This window comes from Mauremys mutica, chromosome 6, assembly GCF_020497125.1.
Source record: "Mauremys mutica isolate MM-2020 ecotype Southern chromosome 6, ASM2049712v1, whole genome shotgun sequence".
Lineage (NCBI taxonomy): Eukaryota > Metazoa > Chordata > Testudines > Geoemydidae > Mauremys > Mauremys mutica.
Genome location: NC_059077.1, coordinates 91956509 through 91982834, shown reverse-complemented (window position 1 = coordinate 91982834; position 26326 = coordinate 91956509). Strand labels below are relative to the sequence as shown.

The following is a 26326-nucleotide window of genomic DNA, read 5'->3' as shown; positions in this document are numbered from 1 at the left end:
ATCCACGCCATCTGTACACATATAAAAGTGCCATTCATGCTGATGAGAGCTCTGCTCCCATTAAGTCAGCAGGCTTGGGCCTTTAGCTTTTAGCATTTATTCTTGTTGCAAGTCATAACCAAGCAGTAAATAATTCATACATTCCATGCAATAAATTTCAAGCAGTTTGGGCGGTAATAAATAAGAGAAACCTGCAGCGAAACAGCAAATGGTGCTGGTATTTGGAAACAGTAGCACTGTAGGGCCAATTCCTGCCTTCATTTACACCTGTACAATCCCAATGACGTTCGTGATTTTACAGAATGGGCCAAATTATACCCCTACCTTAAACAGTTCACAAAAATGTGTAATGGGAGGGTTGGATAATCATAAATACAACCACGGTAATATTGTGGATGATTTGGTTTGAACGTTACTGATTTAAAGAAGTCACTATGTTTAAAAATGCACTTTCCTAATCCAGCAGATCTGCTCCCTGTGTATATTCTACCCCTGGCAGAGCCTAACACAGCTAAAAGGACACCAATGTTACCCTATTTCATGTATCATCAGCCACATTGTTTATTAAATTCCTATCAGTTACACGTGTGCAAACCCACTGAAGAGAAGCACTGCCCAGCTGTCAGTAAGAGCACAATTTGAAGATAGGGGGTTGCACAAGTGCCACTACAGGCATAATTCACCCCATAGAACCTTTATTACAGGTGGTGGTGTGTGAGAAGGAGAGAACAGAGCTTGATTCCGAGACCCCAGGTGAGTGTGTAGGGCTGTCCCTTAGAAAAATATTTTTACTTGTAAACTGAGCACATTTAATATGGACATCATTAAGAGACCATAAGCATTGAACCCCATGAGGCCACTTTTACAAAGTAACTGTACAGAATAGAACCATTCTTTAAATACTGGTTAAGTTACTAGCCTAAAATCTGCTAAAAACTTGGAGGCAGTGTGGTCTAGTAGATGAGCACTGGACAGGGACTCAGAAGACTTGAGCTCTATTCCCAGCTCTGCCCCAGGCCTGTTGACAAAGTCACTTCACTCTGTATCTCAGTTTCTCCATCTGTAAAATGGGGCTAATGATGCTTACCTCCTTTGTAAAGTGCTTTCAGATCTACTGATGAAAAAGTGCAATGTTAGAACTAGGTATTATTATTATTGTTGTTATTATTAGGCATTTAAATGGGCTGCATATTCTAAACTCTATTAGCCTTGATTTTTGACAGGCTTACTGAATGGAGACTTTCATTTTATAACTCAATCCTTCCTCTAAAATCCATTGTAAATTCACATTAGTCCGAATGTATAAATTCCTGCAATTTTAGGTTGCAGACACTTTGAAATACTTTGCTCAGATCAACACTTTTGAAAAGGACTGATAGTTTGATTTAAAATGTATATATATATATTTTATTATAATTTTTTCTTCTGTAGTTACTAGCAGCTTCATACCCAGCTGAGCCTGCTTATTTCCATTTGAAAATCCAAGCAGGAGTGCCACCTATGAATACCCATGTAGCAGTAGTTTGCAATTGTGCTTCATAACATCTGTGCTTGTCACCTCGTCATTAAATTATTGTAGATACTGTACATAAGCTACAACCTTGATGATTAAAGTGTCAGTATTGCACAAATGCTCACCCCCATTCCCTCCTGCATGCCAAGCAGAGTTGTCCCATTCCTATAGCAAAACTACAGAGATGCCAACTTTAATACAAGTGGAATTGCCAGATATATTGCTGCCTTAGTCTGCTGCCCTTTTACTGCTGCATCTCCACTTCTGCAAGCAGCACCGCTTGCCAATCATTAGCAGAAACAGCTTCCTTAGGAAGACCCAGATCAACTTTGCAGAGCTTAAAACCTACAGGCAAGCAGATAATGAAGCTTCTCTGGCAGAAATGCTTGAACTCTAAATGGGTGAGGGCCAGGTTTTCCCCGTTGGATCAAAACAGAGCTCTCACTGAAAACATCTATTTTTTAGAGGGAACCATTTGGCCTAAAAAACGAGCAATACTGCACACACACACACCCCAAAAAAGAGAGAGATCACAAAATGAAACAAAATATCAGTGAAGGAGAAAAAAAAGAAATAGGTTGAAAGGAAAGGCAAGGTCAAAGAGAAGAGAGAGAAGAGACAGGAAAGCCCAAGAAAAGGAGGCATAGATGGTATGAGAGAAGCCTGCTATAGAAAGAATGGATATAATGTATAGACAGAGAGTAAAAGAGGAGATTTAACAGAGAGAAATTACACACACCCACATTCTGAAGGATGATGTACATTTTATGGTATTTCAACTCTTCCTGCATTTTAGCAGTGAAGCAAATTTTGGAGTATCCTTTAACAAGTTTATTTAGTGCATTTTACTATGCCTGTAAGAAATGCAGAGATTAGAAGGATCTTCAAATATGAATTAATATAAGGGAATTAGAATTTTTAAAAAATCCCTTAATCCCAGTCACATCGTGTGATGTTAAGTCACACAGTTTTTATACTGTTTTCTTTCTCATGAACCTGGCAGCCATGGCTGTTCCTTATCGGTATGGAATCATTCCAGAGGCCAAAAGAAGCTGTGGCACATAAGGCTGCCCCATAGAGCCCTGCTGTAGCTAAGAGCTGTCTCAGACCACACAATGAAGAATTAGGCAACAATGTTATAGGAGAAGATCTGTCTTTGCATGTTCATGAATACTGTGATACCTCTTTACATCTGTCTGGGGGCATTTGTGGCACAGAGCTGCTTAAATCCTGTCTACAAGCACTATCAAGGTCAGCTGTACCATCATACACCTCACAACAATAGAGGCATCTTTGGTGCCTAGCCTACACGCTGTACTTCCCTCAACTCCTGATTACCCAAATAGCATGAGGGGACAGATACTCAGGAGTTTGGATTATCAAGAGGGCAGGAGCCATTCAGCAGCAGAGTGGCCTACCCTGCAGCTGTGGGGTTGTCCTCCTCATAATCCTCGCAGTCCTGGCTGAGGGTCTCTGCTTTGCTCCACTCAATCACTTCCTTGATAGCAGGGCTGCAGAGGGCTCCCTCTGCTACTGCAGGGCTGGTGACACCCGATCCTTGTAGGCACAGAGGGCAGGCTGCAGTCCTGGTGGGGCAGAGCAGAGACCCTTCCCCTCCAGCCAGGGCTCTGCTCTGCCCTGCTGGGACCACAGTGATAGGGTGTTGCTGGCCTTGCGTCATGGCAGGGAGCCCTCTGCAGCGCTGCTGTCATGGCCCCACTTGCTCACTCCTGTGACAGTGCAACTGCAGAGGGCTCCCTGCACTGCTGCAGGATGGCCTTTCCTGAGGTTGGAGGTTAGTCCTCCCCCTCCTCCTCACAGTCCTGACTGGGGGTCTCTGCTCTGTTATCTGAACCTCTGCATTATCTAAATCCCTTCCTTGTCCCCCATAATGAGATACATGAGCTGTACGCTGCAGCGGGCTTGTATCTCATGCTGAGAGAAGGAAGGGATTCAGTAATGAGGAGGTTCAGATAATAGGGTTTCAGGTAAATGGGAATATACCATACTCGGTATTAATACATAGATACATGAGATTAACAGGAACCTTGAGAACAGCCAGATAGAAAATATTCACTATCACATACATAGAAGGAATAATGGCTACTGCATTACTGTGCTATTCAAACTGTGCCCATCAGACACTTGTATGCGGCATTTGTCGGTATGCTAAGAACTTCTCTAGCTCTGGCTAGCCACATGCAAGTCTATAGTCTCTCAACACTCCTATGGAGGCAGCTGTCATAATAGAGAGAAGCCTACTTTGAGTTTTTGAAATCCTCCTAACTAATGTACATACTTCAAATTCTCACTCCCCACCTCTTGTTGTGCTATTTTATATTATAATAATACTAATGTGCATTTATAGAAGAGTGGGCACGAGCCAGCACTCCGGATCCAAATTCACAATTAAATCTTAATTCTAGTAAAAATGATGGAATCTAAATGCTCGGGACTTTGGGAAAGTTCAGATTCAGATCTGGATTTTGTACCCTCAAGTATTCAGATCCTGGGTTTTGATAAGACCAAATAAACCATTACAGAGCTAACTATGAAGTTTGGATCCAGGCATTAAATCTGGGATTTTTGTTCAGGTCCATTTCTGATTCCCATCACAGATTTCCTTACAGCTATATACCTATGCCACTTCTGAAATGCTGCAACTACCTCTCTGGCATGGGTTGGCAGCCAGGGTGACAGTTGGCACACAGATAAATGTTATCTTGATTTCAAAACATTGCCATAGTTACTATAAAACTATACATAATGTGCAGTCAAAAGCACAGTGTAAACAAACTGGAGAAAAAAAGTAACTTTTGTGTCTAATCTTTCAATTATATTAGTCTAGGCTAGGGTATTGCTTTTAACAATGATAGGTTTAAAAAATCTTCAGATAAAATTGTGATTTTTAAGTTAATGGCTACCTTTTAAGACTCTCAGTGTGTTGCACTTTTGCAGAATAATATTGACAGAGGAATCGAATGACTTTAACAATATATTCCCTTGAGTGGGTGGAGACCTCACCAACCTTGCACTACCAGCTTTTCTCCCCTGCTGCTCACCATTTCCACATCTGTTTCAACTCTTTTCCTGCCTGACCTCCTGATTATATGTTTAAGGCAAAACATTGCCTGATAAACTGATTTCAGATTGGTACTCAAATATTTGCCTAGAACAAACAGCAGGAAGCTATAAGGGCTTGTCCCTTTCAGTGGAGCTCAGAAGTAGCACAAACAGATCACAGCTCCTTTTTTTTCACCATTTTTCACTTGGCTAGATGATGTGATGCTTTCTCAGGATGTCCAGGACTGAGAGTCCTCTTGTTACCCCCTGCCTCCAGCCAGCGAGAGACTTGCTGGTGCTTAACTAGGTGCCAGCTCCCCAACACTGCCAGTCTGTTACCCACCCAACGGATCTCATCCGGGCAAGGATAGCCCTCACTTTGTGTTGCAGGTTAACAGCAGGTGCACCTCTGTCCCAGACCCCTTTCAGAGTTCTTTTGATATGCAGCCCCTGTTACTGGCTACTGAGAGAAGTACCATGTTTGCCACCCCAAGCAGCACAGTGTACATAGCAACTTGTTTGATTCAACTGAGGATCAGCTCTTGTATAACATCACAGCTCTGAGATATATTTACAGTGAAATCAATCGTGTGTATTATCAAAGGGTAAGATTTAAGAGTGTGTGTGTGTAAGGACAATAATGGAAATAGGTTGCATATAAAACAAAATCATAACACTTTCTAGAAACTAAATTTAATGTTAACAGGCTAAGCGACAATCTAAAACCTGTCTGTTCTCACCCAAAGCCTTCCTGCAGCATTTCCAACCAAGGTTGGTTGGGATCCCATTTTCATGAATGTAATCACACTGCCTGATTACATCCCCAGGTGCAGGATAAAGTGTCCTTTTGCCTTCTCCTTACATCTCCTCAAATCCATCGTATGTCCCTGGAGTCAGGATGACTCTAGGGTTTATGGCCTGGTGTGGTGACTTCATATGCAAATAGGGGGCTTCTGTTGTGATGTCTTATGATGCTTAATTTACATTTGAACTGAGGCAGACAGATGAAAATACATCGTTTGTCTGGCAACAACCTGTTTGTCAACCCTACTTGGACTCACACTTTAGGAACATATTTTCTTTATATGTTTTTACATAATATCTGTACATACATTTCACAACAATATTTATGATCAGTGTGATGCTGGCTTTCATTTAACATCTTACATGCTATTCTTTATGGATAAACACTATGAAAGCAGTGTGCTAGGTGCAGTGAGTTTCTCAGGCATGTCAGACATTACTGTTATAGACCACTCCCTTGCCACTGGGAGTGATGCACTTTGTGGTTGCTGAATTCATAAGGAGCAAACTATAGGGCTCTCAAGAGGCTCACTTCATTACAGTGTCCTTACAAGCAAACAGACACACAAATGGGCACAGGCAGGAAGATATGCTGTAGCATTGAGAAACTCACAGATGCAGCTGAAGCACAGATGGAGAGAGACAATAGAAAAAAAAGAAAAACAGGCTTTTGCCATTTAAACCCATCAAAAACAAAAAATATTTCACTTTCAAAAACCTGTTTTTCTAATGCATATGCTTTTAAAAAAATAATACTATTGGCAGGAGAAATAGTTCAGTCTCAGCAAAAGTTCCCTACCTCCTAGGGAATGAGACTTTCACTTTCACTGTTTTGAACTACATTTCTAAAAGCATGTCTGACTTATATGCTCAGAATGTGCCATTACAAAATGAGTTATTACATGTGCAATTACATGTTCATTTGGTAATAAATTAGTTCATTTACCGAGGACATGCTTGGGAGCAGAGTGGTCTATTTAAATGTGTAAATGCACTTTCAAAATGGAGAACAAATTCCACTTCTCTGATCTGCAGGTTTTGTTGAACTGGAAACTTAGGTGTGCAATACTCCATGTACCAGAGCATTTTCAGAAGTGCAATTGAATTGCACTAGTGTATAATAAAGTGGCTGGAAATATTTTCTAGAAATTCACCAACTGCACACTTAGCATGAACTCTGAAAAATCCAGCTCTGAGGTGCCCAAAGCATTGCAATAAGGAGAGCTGACCAGAGCAGGGTCTGAAAGTAGGGATACAGTCTGAGTGCCAAAAAGCACCATTAGCTAGTAATCTTCTATAACTTTTTATGACTATGTCAAGAAGATAAGGTCAGACACTTTTCTGAATGGCTGTTAGTCCACTTCTTCAAAAGGTTTTTCTAGGATAGATTTTATCACAAAACTAATTAATATTTGTAAAGAAGTTTGAGGATGCACCTAATCCTAGTCCATTGAAGTCAAGGGGAGTTGTTCCACTGATTTCAATGGCAACAGGCTTTGGCCCCTAAAGCATAATTGGCCTGATCCAGTGCGTATGGAAATCAACGCAAAAAGAATCCCGTTGACTTCAGTGGGCCTTGGATTTGGCCCTATATGCTGAAATATAAGCACGCAGGGTAGATCTACATTGCAATATAAACCCAGCTTTCGAACTCAGGCTCAAGCCTAACACCCCTTCATCTACACACAAATGCCACTAACTCAGAGCTCAGACCCAGGATCCCAAGGGGGTGGAGGGTCTGAGCCTGAGTCAAACTGAGACCCAAAGTTCAAGTCCTATTGCTTTGCAGTATAGATGCTGCCCCACTGGACTCATGCTCTGGGAGTCCATCAAAAGTATTCCACAATTCCACAGACTGACTTCCTTTGTCCTCTGGACGGTCAAGTTTTCCTACACTGCACCACAAACAAAGGGCTAAAACAGCCATATTTTGGGAGGGAGCTAGGAAGCCTACGATATGGGTGGTTGGACTCAAGCCCCCATAATGCAGTGTAGATGCTGAAGCAAAGGCTGGGACCTAGGGTTCAACAATTCCTAATCTAGAACTACAAATGAGCATGGATGCTAAAGCCCTAGGTTAACAAATCCAGGGTCTGCAAACTCAAATTCTACTAGCTCTGGTCTTACATTGCAATGTAGACATACCCACAGATCCTTGGTGACAAGTAACATAGAAATGCACATACATGAATGCTGGTAAAGGTTAAATGTTGTTACTACTACCAAGGACATTTTATGGCTGAAGTAAAACCCCTGAGTATTTCAAGTGACATCTTTTTAAAATGCTGAGAGTGCCTTAGCTGAGTGAGTGGCACCACTGTAATATTACTCAGTTATAAAAAGAGTTCATGTAAGGAAGAAATTACAGATAGTAGGCACTGGCTTGCATCCACTAAGGTGACATTGGGGAATGGGCGGGCGGCTTGTCCGGTGGCGGCGGTGTCATGCTCTGGGCCGCACCAGGGGCGGCCTTGTCTGGATCCTCTGTGCCAGAGACCACAGCAGGTGGGGTGCACATCGAGCCCCACTACCGGCAGTTCCCGGGGCTGACCCGCCAGCAGGTGATCCATGGCAAACTCCTCAGTGGCTTCACGTGGTTCTGGATCCTGTGGCACTTCTGGCACAACCTGGACGTGGTGCTGGGTCACTTTCCTTACCCAGATGCTTCGCAATGAACAGATGAGGAATTGGGGATCCCTCCCAATGATGAAGAATAGATTTACAGCTCCAGCTACCAATGTGTCCTGTGGTGGGATCTCTGAAGAAGCTGAGGCTTTGGCTCGTGTATAACTGTTTCAGCAAATCCACATTGTAAATAAAAACTCAAGTTACAAGCTAAAAAAAAGAGAAAAGAGAAAAAAAGAAGAAACTGATTTGTGAATCCCAGGAGCACGTTTCCAAGTTAAGGAGCCACAGGAAGAGATTTAATTAGTCTCTTGCCAAAGGGAAACAAGAGAATCCCATCTCTATTTGACATCCATGAATAATGAAACATTTTTTTCTCCTCTTGCCTGTCATGTTTTCATTTACTTTAGTGGCAACCAATGCGCTGCTATAATGAAGACTGGAGCTAGGTTCCCATTATGATCCCCCTTATTTTCATTGTGTATAATCTGACAATAAAAGTTCATTCCAAACTGACACTTGGCACACAAGGTGGTTGTGCCATTTGTTATTCTAACATTAACAAATCAGTGCATCATGCTGGAATACTGTGGCACAATGAGCTGAGTTCAGAACAGAGGTTCACTCTCCACTGATTTTACTGGCTGTGTGTTGGCTTTTCTCTCAACCAGAGATGGATCCAAACTTTTCCAAAATTCAGAAATGTAAAGATCTAGAGTCCTGGTCTCTCGTGTTGTGAAGTTCACATTCATACCCAGATCCAAATTTTTCCATAGATCTGGGATTTAGGTGCAGTCCATCTGTTATTTATATAACTCAGATGCCAGTAAAGTGGGTTTTAGCCCACAAAAGCTTATGCCCAAATAAATTTGTTAGTCTCTAAGGTGCCGCAAGGACTCCTTGTTGTTTTTGCTGATACAGACTAACAGCTACCACTCTGAAACCTGAGTGATGTAGCTCATTCTTTTCCATTCACACCATGGAAAAAGTCCAATTTCTTTCCTTCATCATTGTTGCAAGAATGGTGATCATTGTCTTTGGAGATTTCCATTTTGTCAGACCAAGAAGGAAATCTTTCTTGGTAGGATTGATTACAAAATTAAATGGTACAAGCTATGATGCAGGTAGCTGCCATCACGGAAAAGCTGAGGGAGTATCAAATGAGATAGCTGGGTCATTTGAGACAATGAGCTGTGGGATATGTTTCAGATAGAACAAGAGCTAATAGTGATGGGACAAGAAGACCCAGAAAGATCATAGATGGAAATGAAGAAGGGTGTTGTCAGCTTGGAAAACATACTTGACAAAAAACATTTGGAAATGAAGAACAAGAGCTACCAACTCCAATTGATGTAACTAGGTGAAGAAGAAAATCTATCTGGTTTCAGCCACACTAACAGCGTTTCTAGGACAGATACTACCAATGACCTGACCCTGTGAGGTGCTGAGCACAATCTGCTCCCAGTGAAGCAGGGACCAGACTTATTGAGTTTACTGCCTAATTAGACACTATTCACAAACACAATTTACAGCTCGTTAGCACATGTCAGAAATGTTATTTATTTTATCTTTATTATTTTTTGGTCAATGAGCTTTTAGTGCTTCATGAACCTATTGTATCTTTTTCCTCCCTCTGGCACTTTCCCAAATGGTTGAAATATGTATTTAGTTATAGTTGTTTTTAAAAAATCAGCGTTCAAGAACAAATTAATGAATAATTTATCTCAGCTAAAATTCTTGATAGCTGATGACATTTTTTTGTACTGGAGCAGGAAGAGGAGGTGCCATATTTATGAACAGTAAAATCTGATTTTCTGGAGGATTATGGCTGCTCTGTTGAGCATATAATTTGGCAATGAAGATCTGAAGAGGGAAAGTAGCTATTCTAGGCAGCTGGTGATTTACTGGTTGCTAGAACAACTGGTCTGTAGTCCATAAAAACATTCAGTGAGATTTCCAACATGAAATTAATTGATTTTAAATTAATCTTCTGCATCTAATGTGAGGGAACTAATCTGCGAGGTGATGAGCACTTCAACTCTAACTTTAATGCAAGTTGAGGGTGCTCAGCACTTTGCAGAAATTAGATCTTAGGTACAGGCATGTAGCTAAATCTATCCCCACCCAGGGAAACATTGAAGCATGTGCCCAAGTCCCACTGATTTCAATGAGATTTATTGCCTGTTCCTGCCGCCCTTACTCACATAAGCAGGTCTTCTTTACACCAGTGGCCATACTGACTTCAATAAGACTATTCTAATAAGTAAGGACTACCTGCGTAAATAAGGGGTGCAGGATCTGCCTAATAGTGGTTCTCAATATGTTTTATTTCCTGCCAGTCTTATTTGGTTCTTTTTTCTTCTGGAGACGCGCTTATTTTACTTGTTCAAAATTGTAGGCTACTTGTAGGTCTGTGCCTGTTTTCATTAAAGTCAATTCGGCTGTGCCATAGACTTCACTGAGGGCAGAATTAGAATACTAGGTCTTTAAGAAACAGTTTGTTGCAATTTTACTTATTTTCATTTCATAAATTCTGATAAGTTTTGTGAATGGAACAATGTGCACTGAAAAAAGAAAAAAGCAGTCATTCAGTTTGCAAGGTAATCATTGTAGTATTTTTATTACAGCAGTTGCTTTGCAACTTGAAAAAAGGGAGAGGGGAGAGAGATTCCCATAAGCAAAAGGTACAAGAATGTTAACCTGCAGTATAAGTTAGGGTATGAAATTATGATGGTTTCATGAACCTCTGTTACCTCATCCCATTACTGCTGCCCCACGATTAATATGTAAAGACCAATAAAAGATAATCCTTGTTAACTCAAGAAACTTTGAAGTGCTAAGTAAAATCTCTGGCCCATTAACTACATTCAATAAGTATGTCTTTCATTTTATCTGATATGCATTGCTCATACATTTAGTTCAAATGAAGTTAGCTCATAATAAGTGGGTTTGATCTTGTAGAAACCATGTTCTTTTTTTCCCCACAAACTCAGTGACAAAAATTACAGTTGAGAAAATTAAACCTTTTCTGTTGCCACTTACAGTGCAGATTTGCAAATACACCCTGTGTCTCTTGTAGTGTTAGCAAACATTTCAGGAGAGACCACTTTCTATTATTTATCTTGTTTATCTGTAACTTCAATAATGAAAACTTAGGCAAACTGGTACTGTGTGTGTGGGCGGGGGGGGAACGTTTTACATGAGGTGATGCAGAAACTGGCCCATTATTGAAACTATAAATCTGGGAGGGTTTGGAACATTGTCCAGTTTATATGGTGTGTTCATTGTTTATACATGTGCCCAGGCATCTTAAATAATTACTCCAGACACCTTCTCTTTATCTCTTCCAGCTCCCTCATGAAAACCTACTGTTTCAAGCAATCCCTTCTTCTCCTTTCCTCTACTTATCAGTAATCCTCTCATCCTCACCATCTCTGTCCTGATCTGTTTTCCTGTGTTTGTCTTTCTTATGTAGACTATAAGCTCTTTAGGGCAGGTAATATCTCTTATCTATAGCCCCATGCTGCACCTGCACAAAGCCCTATTGTTTATTACTTATTATTTGTATTGCAATAGCATCTAATCATGAACCAGGCCCCTGTTACACTAGGCATTGTACAAACACTTTAGGCAGGGCTGTGCATGGACACAGCAATCTATTCCCATGCGCTGTGCTGCTAGAATGAGACCAGTGTTTGGAAAGTGCAAAGTAAATTTCAACACTACAAATATATTAACTGGTCTTTTCCAATTGCTAACTGATCAGTAGTTCAAAGGACTGCTAACCAGCTTGGAAGGTAATAATTCATAACTATTTTTGGTGATATGTTCCTGCCTCAGCCAGTCTGATTTCATTATCAATCAAAATATAGAATATATACACAGACACATTTTGTAATGCAAAATAATCTGCATACCCATGTAATACAAGGGTTTGTTGGTGATATTTTAAAAAGCAAGCGCAGAGTTTGAAGTTTATGGCAGAGCAAGGGAATTTAATTTGGATCTCCCGAGTGTCAGGATAGTGCCCTAACAACTGAACCCTCCATCCTCTCCTGCTTCTGAAGCTAGTGCTTTCAGTTTCAGTTAAAAGCAGAAACATAGCTGCTGACTCCGTCAATTTCAAAGCAGTGCATGGGATGAATGCAGACAAAATTATTTAAAATAATGAATAATATATCTCCATTACCTACAGCTATAGGCATTTACTTAGAGTCTTACTCCCTTAAAGCACCAGAACTTCAATTCTAGATCTCTTTGGTTAGCCCTTAATCCTGCTCATGGCTTCCATATTTAAATCCTGCTCCAAAACCAATCCAATTTTACAGTTCTTTAACAGGTGTGGGAAAGAGATATTATGGGCCAAGACTCTTCCAATGAAAGCCCAGTGTGGAGCTAACTTGCTTGACTTGTTTTTACAGGCACATATAAAAAAATTTTCTTGCTCAAGATTGGTCAGCAAATGTACCACAGACCCAGAGTGAGGTAACAACAGGAGCATATTTATTCGGGTATAACCCACACAGAAATGAACTACTCAAGAATATGCTGCCAGAGGGTGGCATACAAGAAGATCATAGAGAGCTCAGGTTCTAAAAGATACCGTATCTCAAACAGTACACAAATGGGCCATCACTACAACAAAGTCTTGGCAACTGAACCTAAATATCTCCATCCATGGAAGAGAGGCCCATTGCTTCATTGTCCTCTGAACCCTTTCCAAAGAATGCAACAGCCTAACAGGGCAATAATTTCTGTTCACACTTTCTCCTGTAAATAAATTCTATAGAAGGCTTGTTCCAAACATGTCCTGGAAGCAATGCATGACTTTTCTAGAATAAGTGGAACAGTGTGTGAGAACAGTAGCCTCCTAGTCTCTTTGGGGTTAGTAATCTGCAATATGTCTGTTCTAAACCCATCAAAATTTCTGTTATTTAGAATTCAGACTAGCTTCCAAGAGGTAAAGCTTCAATATTTTATTCACAATGCCACTCAATTCCCATTTTACCGTTAACCTATTTAAGTCACTTTTTGTTTGTAGAAAAACCTGAGAAGGAAGCTTGATTTTGTATATAGTCAGGGCATCTGAAGAACACTCTTTCTCTCTGAAGCATGAGAAATAATGGATGTTCCTTCAGCATTTTAAAAATTAAGATCATATTTGTTTGACATTCTGTCCCTGAGTCAATGTGATGAAAGAGGTCAGGAATTACTGTGCAGTTTTAAATGACTATTAGTGTCTCTTCACCTAAACACGCTTTACTTCCCCAGCTCTCCTCATACAATTTCTGAAATTCCTAGCTCTCTGTGGAAGCACATTCCTTGTGTTTGTATTCATAAACTGCTGATGTAAAAACATGGCTTAAAGAATAGGAGATGGAGTCAGGATGTCTAGAGTCTATTCCTCTGCTATGCCACTCCCTTGCTATGTGACCTTGAGCTGGTTACTCAACATGTGTGTTTACCTTTCCTCATCTATTTAAAAAAAAAGAGAGAGAGAGAGAACACTATGTACAACCTCTCAAAGAAATTGAGACCTAATTCATTAAGGTTGGTAAAATGCTCTGAGATCCTTGCATGGAAGGTGCTATACAAGTGCAAAGGATTGCTGTAGGTGTTATTTTCACCACCATCTGTTTGTCCATATGTGCTAGTCAAAAGGCTGGTAGCATTGAAGGGGTTAAAATGAGAAATATAAATTTTGGTGATCTAAATTTGGATACAAATGTGTTCGGTTGAAGTGCTTGATGGCAGAAATATAAGTTCCAGAAACAGAGCTGTAGTTGTAGGAGTGTTTCTCACACACCCAGTCATAGGGTTGTTGACATATCTGCAACTGTATTGATCCACAGACAAAATCCTCCAATTACAGAGGAGAACAAAGCAAACAGTCACACTTTTGTATATTTCAGAATTTTGACTAGATCTGTATGTGTTGTGCTTTGAAGAACCATTGCCCTACATACATGAATTAGGACTTTTTTGTCATTGTTTGTGCTTCTGTTTTTCTCCACATCATCAGTCTGATGACACACAAAAACTTTCAGATCAAGGAAGAATATGCACAGAGTTCTCATGCTATCAGGTAGAGGGAGAAATTGTAAATTCAGGACTTTTACAACTAATGTTCTAACATACTCCCCTTGCTCCTCAGCCCCTTGTCCACCCCTCCTCTTTTGACCTCCAAGCCTGGATCATTTCACGCACCAAAAATGGCCACTGACTTGATCTGATTTTCCCTAAACACTTTGCTCTTTCCATTGCTGAATTCTCCTAATCTGACCACCATCTTGTCTTCTCCAGCATCACCCACTCAGCATGTTAATCTGAGCTGTACCTCTGTCTCAGACAGTTTTTTACACCAGTTGCATAGGATTATTAATTGCCACAATTCTTTGTATATAGCTGACCACCTTAAATGGCTTGCTTAATTAAACTGATTCTGCTCCAAGTGTCAGGGGAATAATCAGGCAGAATTAGCTGAATTATAAATGCTAAGACATATTGGAGTGATTTGACTATTCTGTAGAACCTGTTCTAGCATGAGAAACGTAAGAGTTTCAGAACATATAAATAATTCTGCCTGCTCCACTGCTAATAGTGCTGACTTTTCTTTCAGATGTATGTAAGTATACGACAATGACATACAGTTCATGTGTTGACGAGAGGTGAGAGAAGGCACTGGCAATATATTCAAAGACAGAGGGAACAGAAACATCATTTTAAATTAACGTTGGCTCACTGTACATTTCCCCCATCCCCAATAGCCATACTAAAATGATGGTGGAAAAATATGACCTCTGTCCAAAAGGATGAATAACCTGCCGTGCCTTAATATGTGGTATATGATTACAACCCATAGACGGAGTACTACCGGCTGCTCGCCTGTGCTTGTCACTGCTACTGCAGTTTAGCCTGTATCCTCAGCTGTCCCTAGGTCTGACAGCAGGCACAATAAATCCGAGACGTAAAGAATAAATTTGCTCCTGTGCTTCTGGGCTCTCCAGAGAGACAGAGTAAAATGCTTTTCTGTGTGCTTCTCGGATGTTATCATTTCCTCTCTTTTCAAATTGACACCACCTAGAAGTCTGAGTTGATTTCAGTCCTTCCCTCTCCTCATTGGGTAGCTGTGATTTACCACATAGCAAAAAAAAGAGTTAAAATATATATTGTAAAAATTGGGCTGCACTGCCACGCTGGGGACACCCATTCATTCCCAAGCTCCTCTCGCCAGCAGGTGCCGCAGGCATAGCGGAAGTATGCACTCAGGTGCTGCGGGGAAGCAGCACTTTGCTTTGTTCTTGAGCCACTCCTAGGGTTGCTAGCAGCCCAGGTTGTCCTAGGATCATCCTTCTTTTGAAGTAGCGGTCCCAGGAAATCTGTAAGGGTGCTCGGTAAACACTGCCAGCTGTCCAGTTTTACGGTCCCAGGATCATCCCAGGTGTCCCATTTGTGTGTTTTGTATCTCAGAGGCGGCAATCCTAGCCACCCCTGTGACAGGTGTATGGAATACTTACAACAGGTTCCAGAAGTCCCGAAGGAAGGTCACTGTGATGTGGTTAGGGAAGGGATTAAATGAGTCGGTGGCCCAAAGAACCTTTGTTTCTTAACATTTACTAACAAAAAATCTAGTCTCAGTCCATGCTCCTGAGATGCAGAAGTTGGTATAGGGCTGTGGCTGCTACACCTAAGTACTGCTGTTTCTGCTCCCTCTAGAGATGAAATACACTCCACCCACATCAACCGTGAACTTTCATGTTCTGGCGGTGTATGGAGCAGCTGGGGTAGGGGGGATTAGGCTGGAATAGTGGCTGCGCTCCCTCTGTGCCAATTGTACAAGGTACTGGGGCTAGTGGACCCACATAAACATGGCTCTATTGTGCATGCCCTTGCCTTTCCCCACTATGAGCTTCTGCTCTATGCTATACAGAGTCTGTCCAGACACTTTTATGCAGCTGTTAATGCGTCTCCTGCAGCTGTTTGCAGCACATGATATTCAAGCACTGTGTGATTTCATTTTTAATCTAAATTATTAATCGGGATGCATCTACTATGTTATTAACCAATTGTAGTTGGTAAAATAATACACTCATTTGGCTTTGAGAATAATATTTTTATAAATATTTCCCCTGTCATACTGTTTAAATATGAATATATAGCACTATAGTAAATGAAACAATGAATTCACACTACTGTGGCTCTTTTGGGTAATGCTGATTGCTAATTTAGCTCCTGAACCACTGAGTTCAGAGTACCATAGCCCTAAGGTATAGCATATCTTAAGAAAGGATGTGCCTATATTGAGCAACAAAATGTTTGCATCAAAAACATGAGAAATTTATCTGCAAGTTTTCCTTGAGAAAATACCCATTTTGTTGACATTTTACATAAAGTAAAATTGTGTGACGAAACATTCCCTCCCTACAACATACATTTGTTGTGTGTATATATATATGTAACAAAAATTATCAGTTTGGAGTGCTTTTTGTTATGTAATTTGCTAGTGTTCTATAGAAAAAATCCAAAATATTCCAGCAACACTGTTGTAAACTGAAATGTTTTCGACACTTAACACAAATTTTCAAAACCATACTATGCAACTCTGGTCTGTGTGCCTTGCACACAGCCACTGCAAAACAGCAAGTATGTGTTGTACACACACACACACACACAATCTGGGAAATGCTGTATATTTAACTCCTGATGTAGCATACGTTCTTTTGGGGATGTAAATCATTTTTGAATGTTCACGATTTGCTAAGATGCCCTCAGCTAAAACAAAACAACCTACTGTATTTTGCAGAATTGCAATGCAGAATCACAGTGAAGGCTGCTAAGCAGTGGGGCACATCATATTAGATAAAACCTACCATGATGAGGCAGAACCACACAGAGAAGGGGAAGAAAAAGGGAATCAGTCAAGGAAGAAAGGGGTTTTCACTAGGGAGAAAAGAGTGCTGATTTTAAATGATTGCTTTGGCAAAGAATTCTGGAGTCAGGGCAGTTTTTTTTTCTTAATTGCTTTCTATCCTGCCCCTTCCTCTCTGTCCCCTTTTTACTTGGTTTCTACCTGCCTTGCCTGAAAATGAGTTTACTACCCTGCTGGACTGTAATCACAGCTGGCAAGTATCACAGTGTGCTGTGATCATTGTGCTTGCAGTGACAGTCTGGTTTGGCTCAGTGACTTCCCAGCACTTTTTCCTCGGAAGGATTAGAACACAGCTAGCTGTCTCTAGAGGTTAATCCTGGTCACATTAACGTGTATTCAGTAAAATCCACACTAGGGGAGAAAGGGACCTTCGCAGGACTTTTCTTTTCCTAATATTTTTAGGGGTGAATCCTGGTCCATGTACATGGCAGGTTTTGTGGGAGCAAAGAGGGGAGAATCCTGTCTGGCATTGCATTTATTCTCTGCCTGCTATTGTGTGTCCTTCCCCGTCAAGCTCATATAGGCATTTGGCGAGTGGATCCACACTGTATGACTTCCCATTGTCTGCCCCTTCTTCTGCCCCATGGCAGTGTGAAAGGAGCCCTGCAGAACTGTGTTCCGTGCTGCACATGGGACCTTTTCCTCACCCAAAGAACGTTACTGTTGATCCTACACAATGAGAGGGACTCTGCTTTAATAGAGATTGGATATTTATTCCTTCACTAAAGTCAGATATACATCATCTGGACTGAAAATACATGTTTTGCTCTTTACATAGGAAAAAACAACAAGGATGCAGCAAGGGGACTATGCATAGAGCTAGACTCAGCAATCATCCAGGTGCACATTACTGCTGCTTTTGCAGCATGTTAGTGCCACCCATTGTTGGAAATGGGGAGGCTTTGCTCCTGTTTCCAGGTGTCAGATAGGATTTGGTCCAGAAACTCTAACTGCATTATTGGGCAACCCTCCTCTTAAGACATTTTTCTCAAATGGGCTATTTGCTTTTGTAAAGACAAGAAAAAATGATTTAAAAAAAGAAAACAAACCCACCCTCACTTAACAAAGGCTTGTGCTGTGATTGTAACTTGCACTTGTTCTCTAGCAGACCTCGTGCCTCAACCTAGTGCCTGAAAGAGTCTTGGCATGTCAATAAACAGTATCAGCATTTCCAGAAGATGGAAGCAGCAGCAGCAACAACAAAAGACAGCAACAATCATTTTTTCTTTAAAAGAACTCAGGTTAACAGAGATCCAAACAGCCAGCTGCAAATGAAAATAATGTGGCTCAATCTAGAGGAAAAATGAAGATTTTTTTTCTCTTTCTTTTTCACTTTTGTCCCCAGTATTTGTCAGCCAATATACCAGTGGGGGAAGAAAAGAAAGACCTTTCCTGCAAATGGTTTACAAATGATGTGCAAAAATTATAACTTTAATAAATGAATCAAAAAAGGAAGTTTATTTGGCATCCATACCAGGGGTTCCATTTCTAGAAATGTCCAGCAGAGCAGAGGCAAAATCACAGAACAGTTTAAAAAAACAAATTATCCACACTATAATCTGGAGGATTATTTCCATAGTGCTAAATGTGTGCTAGACAAATGAGAAATCAAGCTTCCTGCCCCAAAGAGCTTAAAATATGAGAGTTTTACCTGGGTGTGGCTGCCACTGGAGGGTGTACTCCACAGAAGAGATAATACAGGCATAGCTGGATTCACTTTTCTGCTTCAGCACTGTTAGTGTCAGGATGAGGAATTATGTGTCTCTCTTAGCTCCCTTGGACTATCCAGTATCCTCTCTGCACATAACATGACCTCATGGAATTCCTTCCCTAGTGTCCAGAGAAAAGGGAAATGGTACAGCATAGGCAGCTGACCCTCCTCCATTCTGCATGGGAAAGAGGAGATCCAGGCCAACACAATCAGATACAGTCTCATGGTTCTCAATTAGAAGGTAAATAATTTAAATATATATAATACACAATAGACTGTTCCATGCAACAGATATGATTTAGGGGCCTAGGCAATTAACTTATCAACATAAAATAGAGTAACAATATATTGCATGATGTAACCAAATAATGATTACTAATATATAAAGAATGTGAACCCCAAGGAGGCAGTGGCTCTTTTTAAAGTGGTCCATCGGTGAAATAACTAGAGTAATGGAATACATTTTTAGAAAAGAAAAATGTAGGTCAACATTAAAGAACAGTGTCTCTTGTAGGCCTATCACTTAAGTACTCATTTTAGAATTGCAGTAGCAACCCGATAGTTCAGCTTGTGACTTGCATTCCCTTAAATAAAACAGCATTTGATCACTCCCAAAAAAAGTTTAGCTATCTTTACACACCTCAGTGCATGGATGTGCAGTTCTTTATCTTAATGGGAGAGTCACGTATGCATATCCAGTGAGGGAAATACTGTGATTACCATTAGAAAGACCATGTTTGCTTCACTGACATTTACCTTTATCATCTGTACTTAGAGTGGGTTACTCTGCAAATGTCAGTGCAAATTTAACTACCCCAAGTGGTCAATGAGCTGTTTTAATAACATCCGTATACTGAGAAGATTTACCCCACTAGGCTAGCTGGAAATAGTCAGTAGCAATCAGGAGACAGACATTAATGATATTTTAAACTAATATTCTATTCATCGGTGAGGATTTCAGGAGCAAAAAGGTATGGGCCAAATCCTGAGATTCTTTCTAACTCCTTTCTTAACCAAAACCCTTATCCGAGTCAATGGCCTGTTTCAGAAAGATGCTTGACAAGAATAACTCAGATTTATTTCAGTGTGTGTTATGGGGGCTTTGCACCTCTCAGGCTCAGTGAGAGTTTTGCCTGAGTAAGGACTTCAGGATTTGGCCCGACATGCTCATCCCCATGAGTGTGGGAACTGAGGGACATCTAAACAATCCATAGCCCTGCAGAGCATATGTAAAAATCCCTAATTTATGACCCTGTCTTCACAGCCACTCTAAACAAATATAAACCTGGAAACAGTGCAGTTCATCTTTGGCCCCTCATCCTTTATCTCTGAGAAGGTGAAAACAGCCCTTAGTCATGGGTATTAGTGCAACTCCTGATTCCCACCCAGGCATGCCTCCCTTACCTCTCGCCTCCCTGTCTCTCCCAGATATTATTTTGTGGGGCTTTGTTATCCTTTTTGTTGTATCTCAGAGAGAGCTGATGTATTCCAAATAAAAGCTGACAGGAACATGCAGCCTGTTCTTTAATTAAACAGCCTATGAATTACAGCAGCCCAACGGAAATCACACTGCAGCAGGGTACAAAAATCATCTGTGCTACTGACAGTTTTTCACATATTGCTGATCTGTTGTTGAATATAGATGTATAAAATACTCCTCCAAAACAATAATTATTATTTTTTCCTCAAACCTATAATTATTACCTCAGGAAAAATTAAATCTGAATCCACCTGGTTTGATGACGACAAACTGCTGGCACTGGCTAAAAAAGTCTTGAGTCTGTAATGAGGACTCTGCACATAGTAGCCCAGATTTCTGGCATTTAATTCTGTCAGAGTCAAAACTATTTAAACATTATCCTTTGGCCACGTTAGAACAAATGCTCAGTTAGCAAGGACAGAGCTGAATTTAAACACTTATTAAGACACCCATCAAAGGACATAATTGTCAATTTGGCAAAGGTAGCTTGAGGTTCAGGACTGGAATAACACAGGTGAGATGCATAGACAGAACTGCTTGAGGAAGCTTTCACCGTGTTTGCCCACAATATAGCACTATTTTAACTCCTCTCTTTATATGAGAGCAATAGTCACCTAATAGAATTAAGAGGCAAATTTACATCACAAGCTTTCACATTGTAGTCACTAAACCTAGAGCTACACAGATGCATAAGAGATTTCAGGATCAATTATCGCAGATATCGAGAGCCCACAGTTAAATTCTGACTGTTTATTTGGGACATTAAACAGGAGGTGAGTTGTCAGTGAGCTCTAACAGGGAGACAAGATGACTCTGAGGCTATGTCTACACTACACAGCTTTTAGCGACATGGCTGTGTCACTACAGCCGTGCTGCTAAAAGGCATGCAGTGTAGCCCCAGTTTGTTGGCTCTCTTGCCAAAACTTCCACCCCCAACGAGCGGCATTTGCATTCGCGGCAAAATTTTTGTCTTTTGGGAGGGGTTAACACCTCTGAAAAACACAAGTTTTGTCATTCAATTGCCAGTGTAGGTAGGGGAGAAAGGGAGAGGTTAGTTTGGCTCACTGGAGCAACACAATATGGTACCCTTCAAGGGAACTGAGTGATGACAAGTGAACAGCTTTTTGGAGGAAGTACTCAATATTGCTACAGGGAATTGGAAAAAGTTGACATAAAACTGATGCTATGACATCTAATGTTTTAGTAGATAAATGCACACAAGCTGGAGTGCTTGTTGCTGCTCTTATCACAAGTGGGGGTGTGTGAAGGGTGGTGGGGAGCAAGAATTTTACTCTTCATGCAAGGAGAGAGCAAGAGAGTTTGCATTTGTAAATGTTTAACCCAAGTCTTAACTAGGACTTAATTGGTCTGAAAGAATGTGTAATCTGGATTATATGTAACTAATTTGCTGCAGTCTGAAATCATGGTGCTAAGTAGGGTTGTGGTTTGAATGGTAAACATCAAGGGTCATTCTCCATCAATTCTATCCTCTGCTTATAAGCCTACTGCACCAAATTCATCCCTGATTAACTCCAGTGCAGTAGTAATTTTGACCCATTAAATCTAATTTTAATTTAACAGAAGGATATAATTTCCTCTATAATTTTGGCCCTGTAGCTCTCGCTCAAAAGATTCTGGCTAGGTTATGTTGTATGGTCATTAATGCCATTTACTGTGGTGAATTATATGGCACAGAAATCCTATTCGTGTTAATGCCATCTAATATACTTACTGCTCTATGACTATGGCTAGATAATCACTTTGAAGCCATTGTGGTCTTTTGAGATCAAATGTTGCTGCACTGATTTAATTTCTATGTGAGCGAAAACTGAACACGTTTCTGACAGTGGCATTGTCTTCTAAATTGCAGATTACAGTATTTCGCATGGGATCGGAAGGACACCAGGACATTGATTTAGCTATCCTGACAGCTTTACTAAAAGGTAATAGAGTTTCACTGCACAGTGAGTCCATAAAAAATCCAAATGGTTTAACTCTGTCTCTGATGTACTGCAACCCTGCATTTATTGACAGTGTATAAAGTATCTAAATGGTAAATTATAGGAGGAAACAATAAGTACTTGATGCTTCAACTACTTCTCAGACTGCACAATCCAATGCATGCATTAACATTTAAAAACATCCCCTGTGTCTTCTCCTTGAATCCTTAATCTTAACCAACAGTACTGTGTCAGAAGAAACATCACTGTGCAAGGAAACAGAGACCTAAAGAAACGCAGAGAGAATATTTAATGTCACTACAATGCAAGCATCTCCATGCTCTGTAAAACATACTTGATAATTTGTCTCAATTTAAAATGGTCTGTTGTAAATTAGTGTTTGTAATACACTCTTAAACAATTGCTGATTGGGTCTACTTTTTTTTGGCCAAACAATTTTAACAAAAAGGAATGTGGTGCATTGTTATACAATAATAGGTGAGATGTACTGTATGGTTGTGTGTGCTTACTTTATTATATTATGATGAATCACCAAGTAATTCATCAAATGACATAGTCTCTCTATCAAAAGTTGTCAAAAATACAGTCTGCAAGCAGCCATTTGTCTTTTGTGTTAGTTATTCATGTATGCTGGGGACCCAGCAGAATGATGGACTGGATAACATGCTGTAATACAGTGGTGACCCTTAAAATCTTACCGGTTACCTTAGATAACGGTCAGTGTTACGGGTAGATAGCCATAGTATTTGCAGTATTCAGAGTCTTCCTTATAATTAAGGCTAAGATTTTGTCATGGTTATTTTTAGCAAAAGTCACAGACAGGTCACGAGCAATAAACAAATATTCATAGAAGCCGTGACCTGTCTGACTTTTGCTGCTGCAACTCCATGGTTTTTCCCACCGCCGTGGTGGCTGGGAGCTGCAGGGTTCTCTTCCCCTTTCCCCCCGTTCCTCCCATGACGCTGTCCCCGGTCACTAGATCCCTGAGTAGGGCCCCCTGAGGCAGCTGTCAACTGTTGCTGGAAACCTGCAGGGGGACCCCTGCCGCTGAAACCCTGCCGAAACCCGCTGGCTGCCAGCTCCAGTCCCGCAGCCCCAGGGGCTATATAGCAGAAAATGTCATGAGATCTCTGGATTCAGTGACCTCCATGACATAAACGTAGCCTTACTTACAATTAGAGAGGAGTACAAGTGGATACTACAAATAGCGGTAACCTCATCTTAGGTATCTTAGGTAAAATTGGGAATATTTTAAGAAGAAACTACTCTACATCTTTATCTCTAATGTTGGTGATCTTTTGAAGGGAAATAAGATACAGCAGGGAGATACTGAGCTAGATTCTTAGTGGATTTACTTCCAACTGAGACAAGTGTAAGTGAGATCTGGGCTACTTATATAGGTAATGATCATATACTTGGAAAACTCCTCACTTTGCTCAATCAATCTGTCCTTAGCCCCATAATAATCTAAGTCTATTCTTCTATTCTGTAAATTTAAAAGATTGCATTATGACAAATCAGCTTTTTATTCGCTTTTAAAATATTTTTACATTTTGATTTACTTTAGATCCAATCCTACAGACACTCATACAATTAGTCTTAACTCACGTGAGTCATTCTACTGATTTCAGGGTATGATGCATCAAAAAGGTACAGGTAGATCGCTACTGAGCAAGATCTGCTTGCAAACACAAAACTAATTTAAACAAACTGGAATTCTGTGGCAAAATAGAACTACTTACATGATTAAGTGCTATTCACCTGAACTTGTGTTTGGAGGATCTAGCTCTCCATTTACAAATATCCCAGCTTTGTAAAAATAGGGAGTTCAAATAAGTATCTACAACTGTTGTCACTCAATTCTTTATCACAAACTGAAAAATGGAATAATATTTTTAAACATCAAGCAGTTCTTTTAAGAATAGTTCTGGAAATATTTATGGCATGAATGGTGACTGCCATATGTAAACAGCACACAGGGTGTTACCATGTTCCCCAGTACCAGCATTTCTGCCATCTCACTTGCTACAAACTTCAAATACACAACTCAACTTCTGAGTCCATTGTGAAGAGGGTCCGCATTTCTCTCTCACACACCATATGAGCTGTCATTTATATAGTATTAAAATTCAAGGAGCCTAATAAGAAATGAATGCTCATATGGTGTGCAGGATGGGGTGCATCTGTTATACTGCCCTAATGTGTTAAAGTATGCAGATAATGAGTCCTTCCCAGTGTTTTTCCATTCCTACCAGAAATGGTTTGAAAAGCAGTAAAATGTGATAACATATTTTTTATGATCTGATGTTTGCATGGAGTCCCTGCAATGTGTTCCCTTAACAGATAACGAGGCCAGTTAAATCACTGTGCTGGAATAAGAACCGGAAGGTTAGATGGTATTTTGGGAGTGCCATTCTGCTGCCTAGGAAAGTGTCCTACAATTGTCAGCAAGCTGACCCCTATTTTCTGCATTTGGTGGCCTGCGCTGCCATGTGGGAGATTGGGTGTGACTAAATTCAGTGTGGGACTAACAAAGTGCAGCTTTAATTTGTTAATGGGAATTGTGCCTGCTTAGTCCAGGGCTGAGTTTCCCCCTGGTCTCTTGCCCTGCAGGCTGAAAGAATCTGGGCTTGTGGGGAAAGAAGAGCACTCAGCCCCACCAGGGAGATGAATGCCTTATGATAAATAGCAGCTCCTTTGGTTGACAGACTGGCATACTGTGAGATGAAGAATAGTGACTGTGGCATAGGTTATAAAGCAGGAAGAAGTATGGGAAGATCCTCCTGGTTCTAACAGAGATGCAGATAGCACCTCCTCTCTCTCCCAGCCCCATGACTGACCAAGTCTTCAGGTTTGGCTTGACCTAAGAGTTTTGCTCTGCTTTTGATTTTTGATCATTGAGCACGATTATAAGGCACAGATGAGACAATATACAGTGCAAATATCCAGGCACATGTATGATGGTCATTCATGATGGGATTTTACATTTTGCCTACCAAAAAACTTGGGGGTGGGGGGAATCTCTAAATGATGATTCTTTTGTTTTATCTCAGAGCCAAGCAAGGCATTTATATTTTACCCACCCCACTAACTTTCCACATGCCCAAGCAGAGAGTATCTTACCTATCCTGGCATTTTAGATTTTTGTTTGGTTTTATAAACAAATGTTTCCTGCCAACCATGTGTAAGAAGAGTCTGCACAGAACAGTAAACTAGCAATGTTCTGTTTAAATAATTTTACTATTTAAAGACCAAAGCATGGAGCATGTGCAAATATGTGACTTTAAAAATATTACTCTGGGTTGGTGACTGCCAACCAAGGAAATGAACAGACATTATCTTATTACAGTGGTAGATGTTTCTTTATGTTTAAAAAAAATAGAAGCAACCAACCAAAGGCTTTTCTAATAACATTTCTGAATCTCTCTCTTTATTTGTAACACAGATGCCATTTGGTTTGTAGTTAACATGAATATTTTGCTGCTACTCCATAGTAACAAGTGTAGTTAAAATCTCAAGGCATTATGGACATTTTCACACAGAATTAAGGAAAAGAAGTTGGTCCAAGAAACCAAAAATCATCCCTGGTTTAAATAAATAAAAATTGTAAACCCGGGAAATAAGTGATTTCAAAATGTTATTCTGATCTTAATGATTTTAACAGGATCCTTCCACTATACTCTGCCTAAAGTGTGAAAACTTGACATTTGCTATTAAGGCAATCCCAGAAACTGCAGTTCTTCATCCCTGTTTGTTAGTAGGACACAGATCGGCTCCTTAAATTTGACATTCTGCTTTTTTCCAGGTATTTTTCCCAAGGTTTGAATCCCAACATGTATTCCCCAAAGACTTCAACCCCAGCAGTGCTCCTCCTACAATGTAATTCTCTGTGCAGCCAAAGAGGATGATTTATAAGCCAGGAAAGGGTCATTCTCTATTTAAAAAGTTATTTGCAGTACCAGCTCCTGCTGCAATACTAAGTTTGTGATCAAGATATATACCCTGCAGTGGTCCTGTCTGGTCCAGAATATCATTTTTGCAAGTACCAACTATTCATATCTTCTCCTTTCTCAGTAAATGTAAAGGTGTTGCCTCTTCATCCATACTGGTATTATAAGACACCATTTTCATTGAAATGATCTTCTATGATCTCAGGAGGAGGTTGATCCTCTGAGGGTAATTTATTTACATCTCTTTCGATGCTTTCCTGATATCCATGATTTTGTAGCATGCTGAGGGC

The 26326-nt window shown here is 40.4% G+C and overlaps 1 protein-coding gene across 1 annotated transcript in view; it reads left to right on the top strand.

Moving 5' to 3' along the window:
* The window catches only part of TRPM3 (transient receptor potential cation channel subfamily M member 3), a 599168-nt gene that overhangs the window by 498148 nt on the left and 74694 nt on the right, over positions 1–26326 (top strand). Inside the window, exon 9 of the mRNA XM_045021627.1 lies at positions 21996–22068. Coding sequence (XP_044877562.1) covers positions 21996–22068 — 73 coding nt within the window. The remainder of the gene's footprint in view (positions 1–21995; positions 22069–26326) is intronic.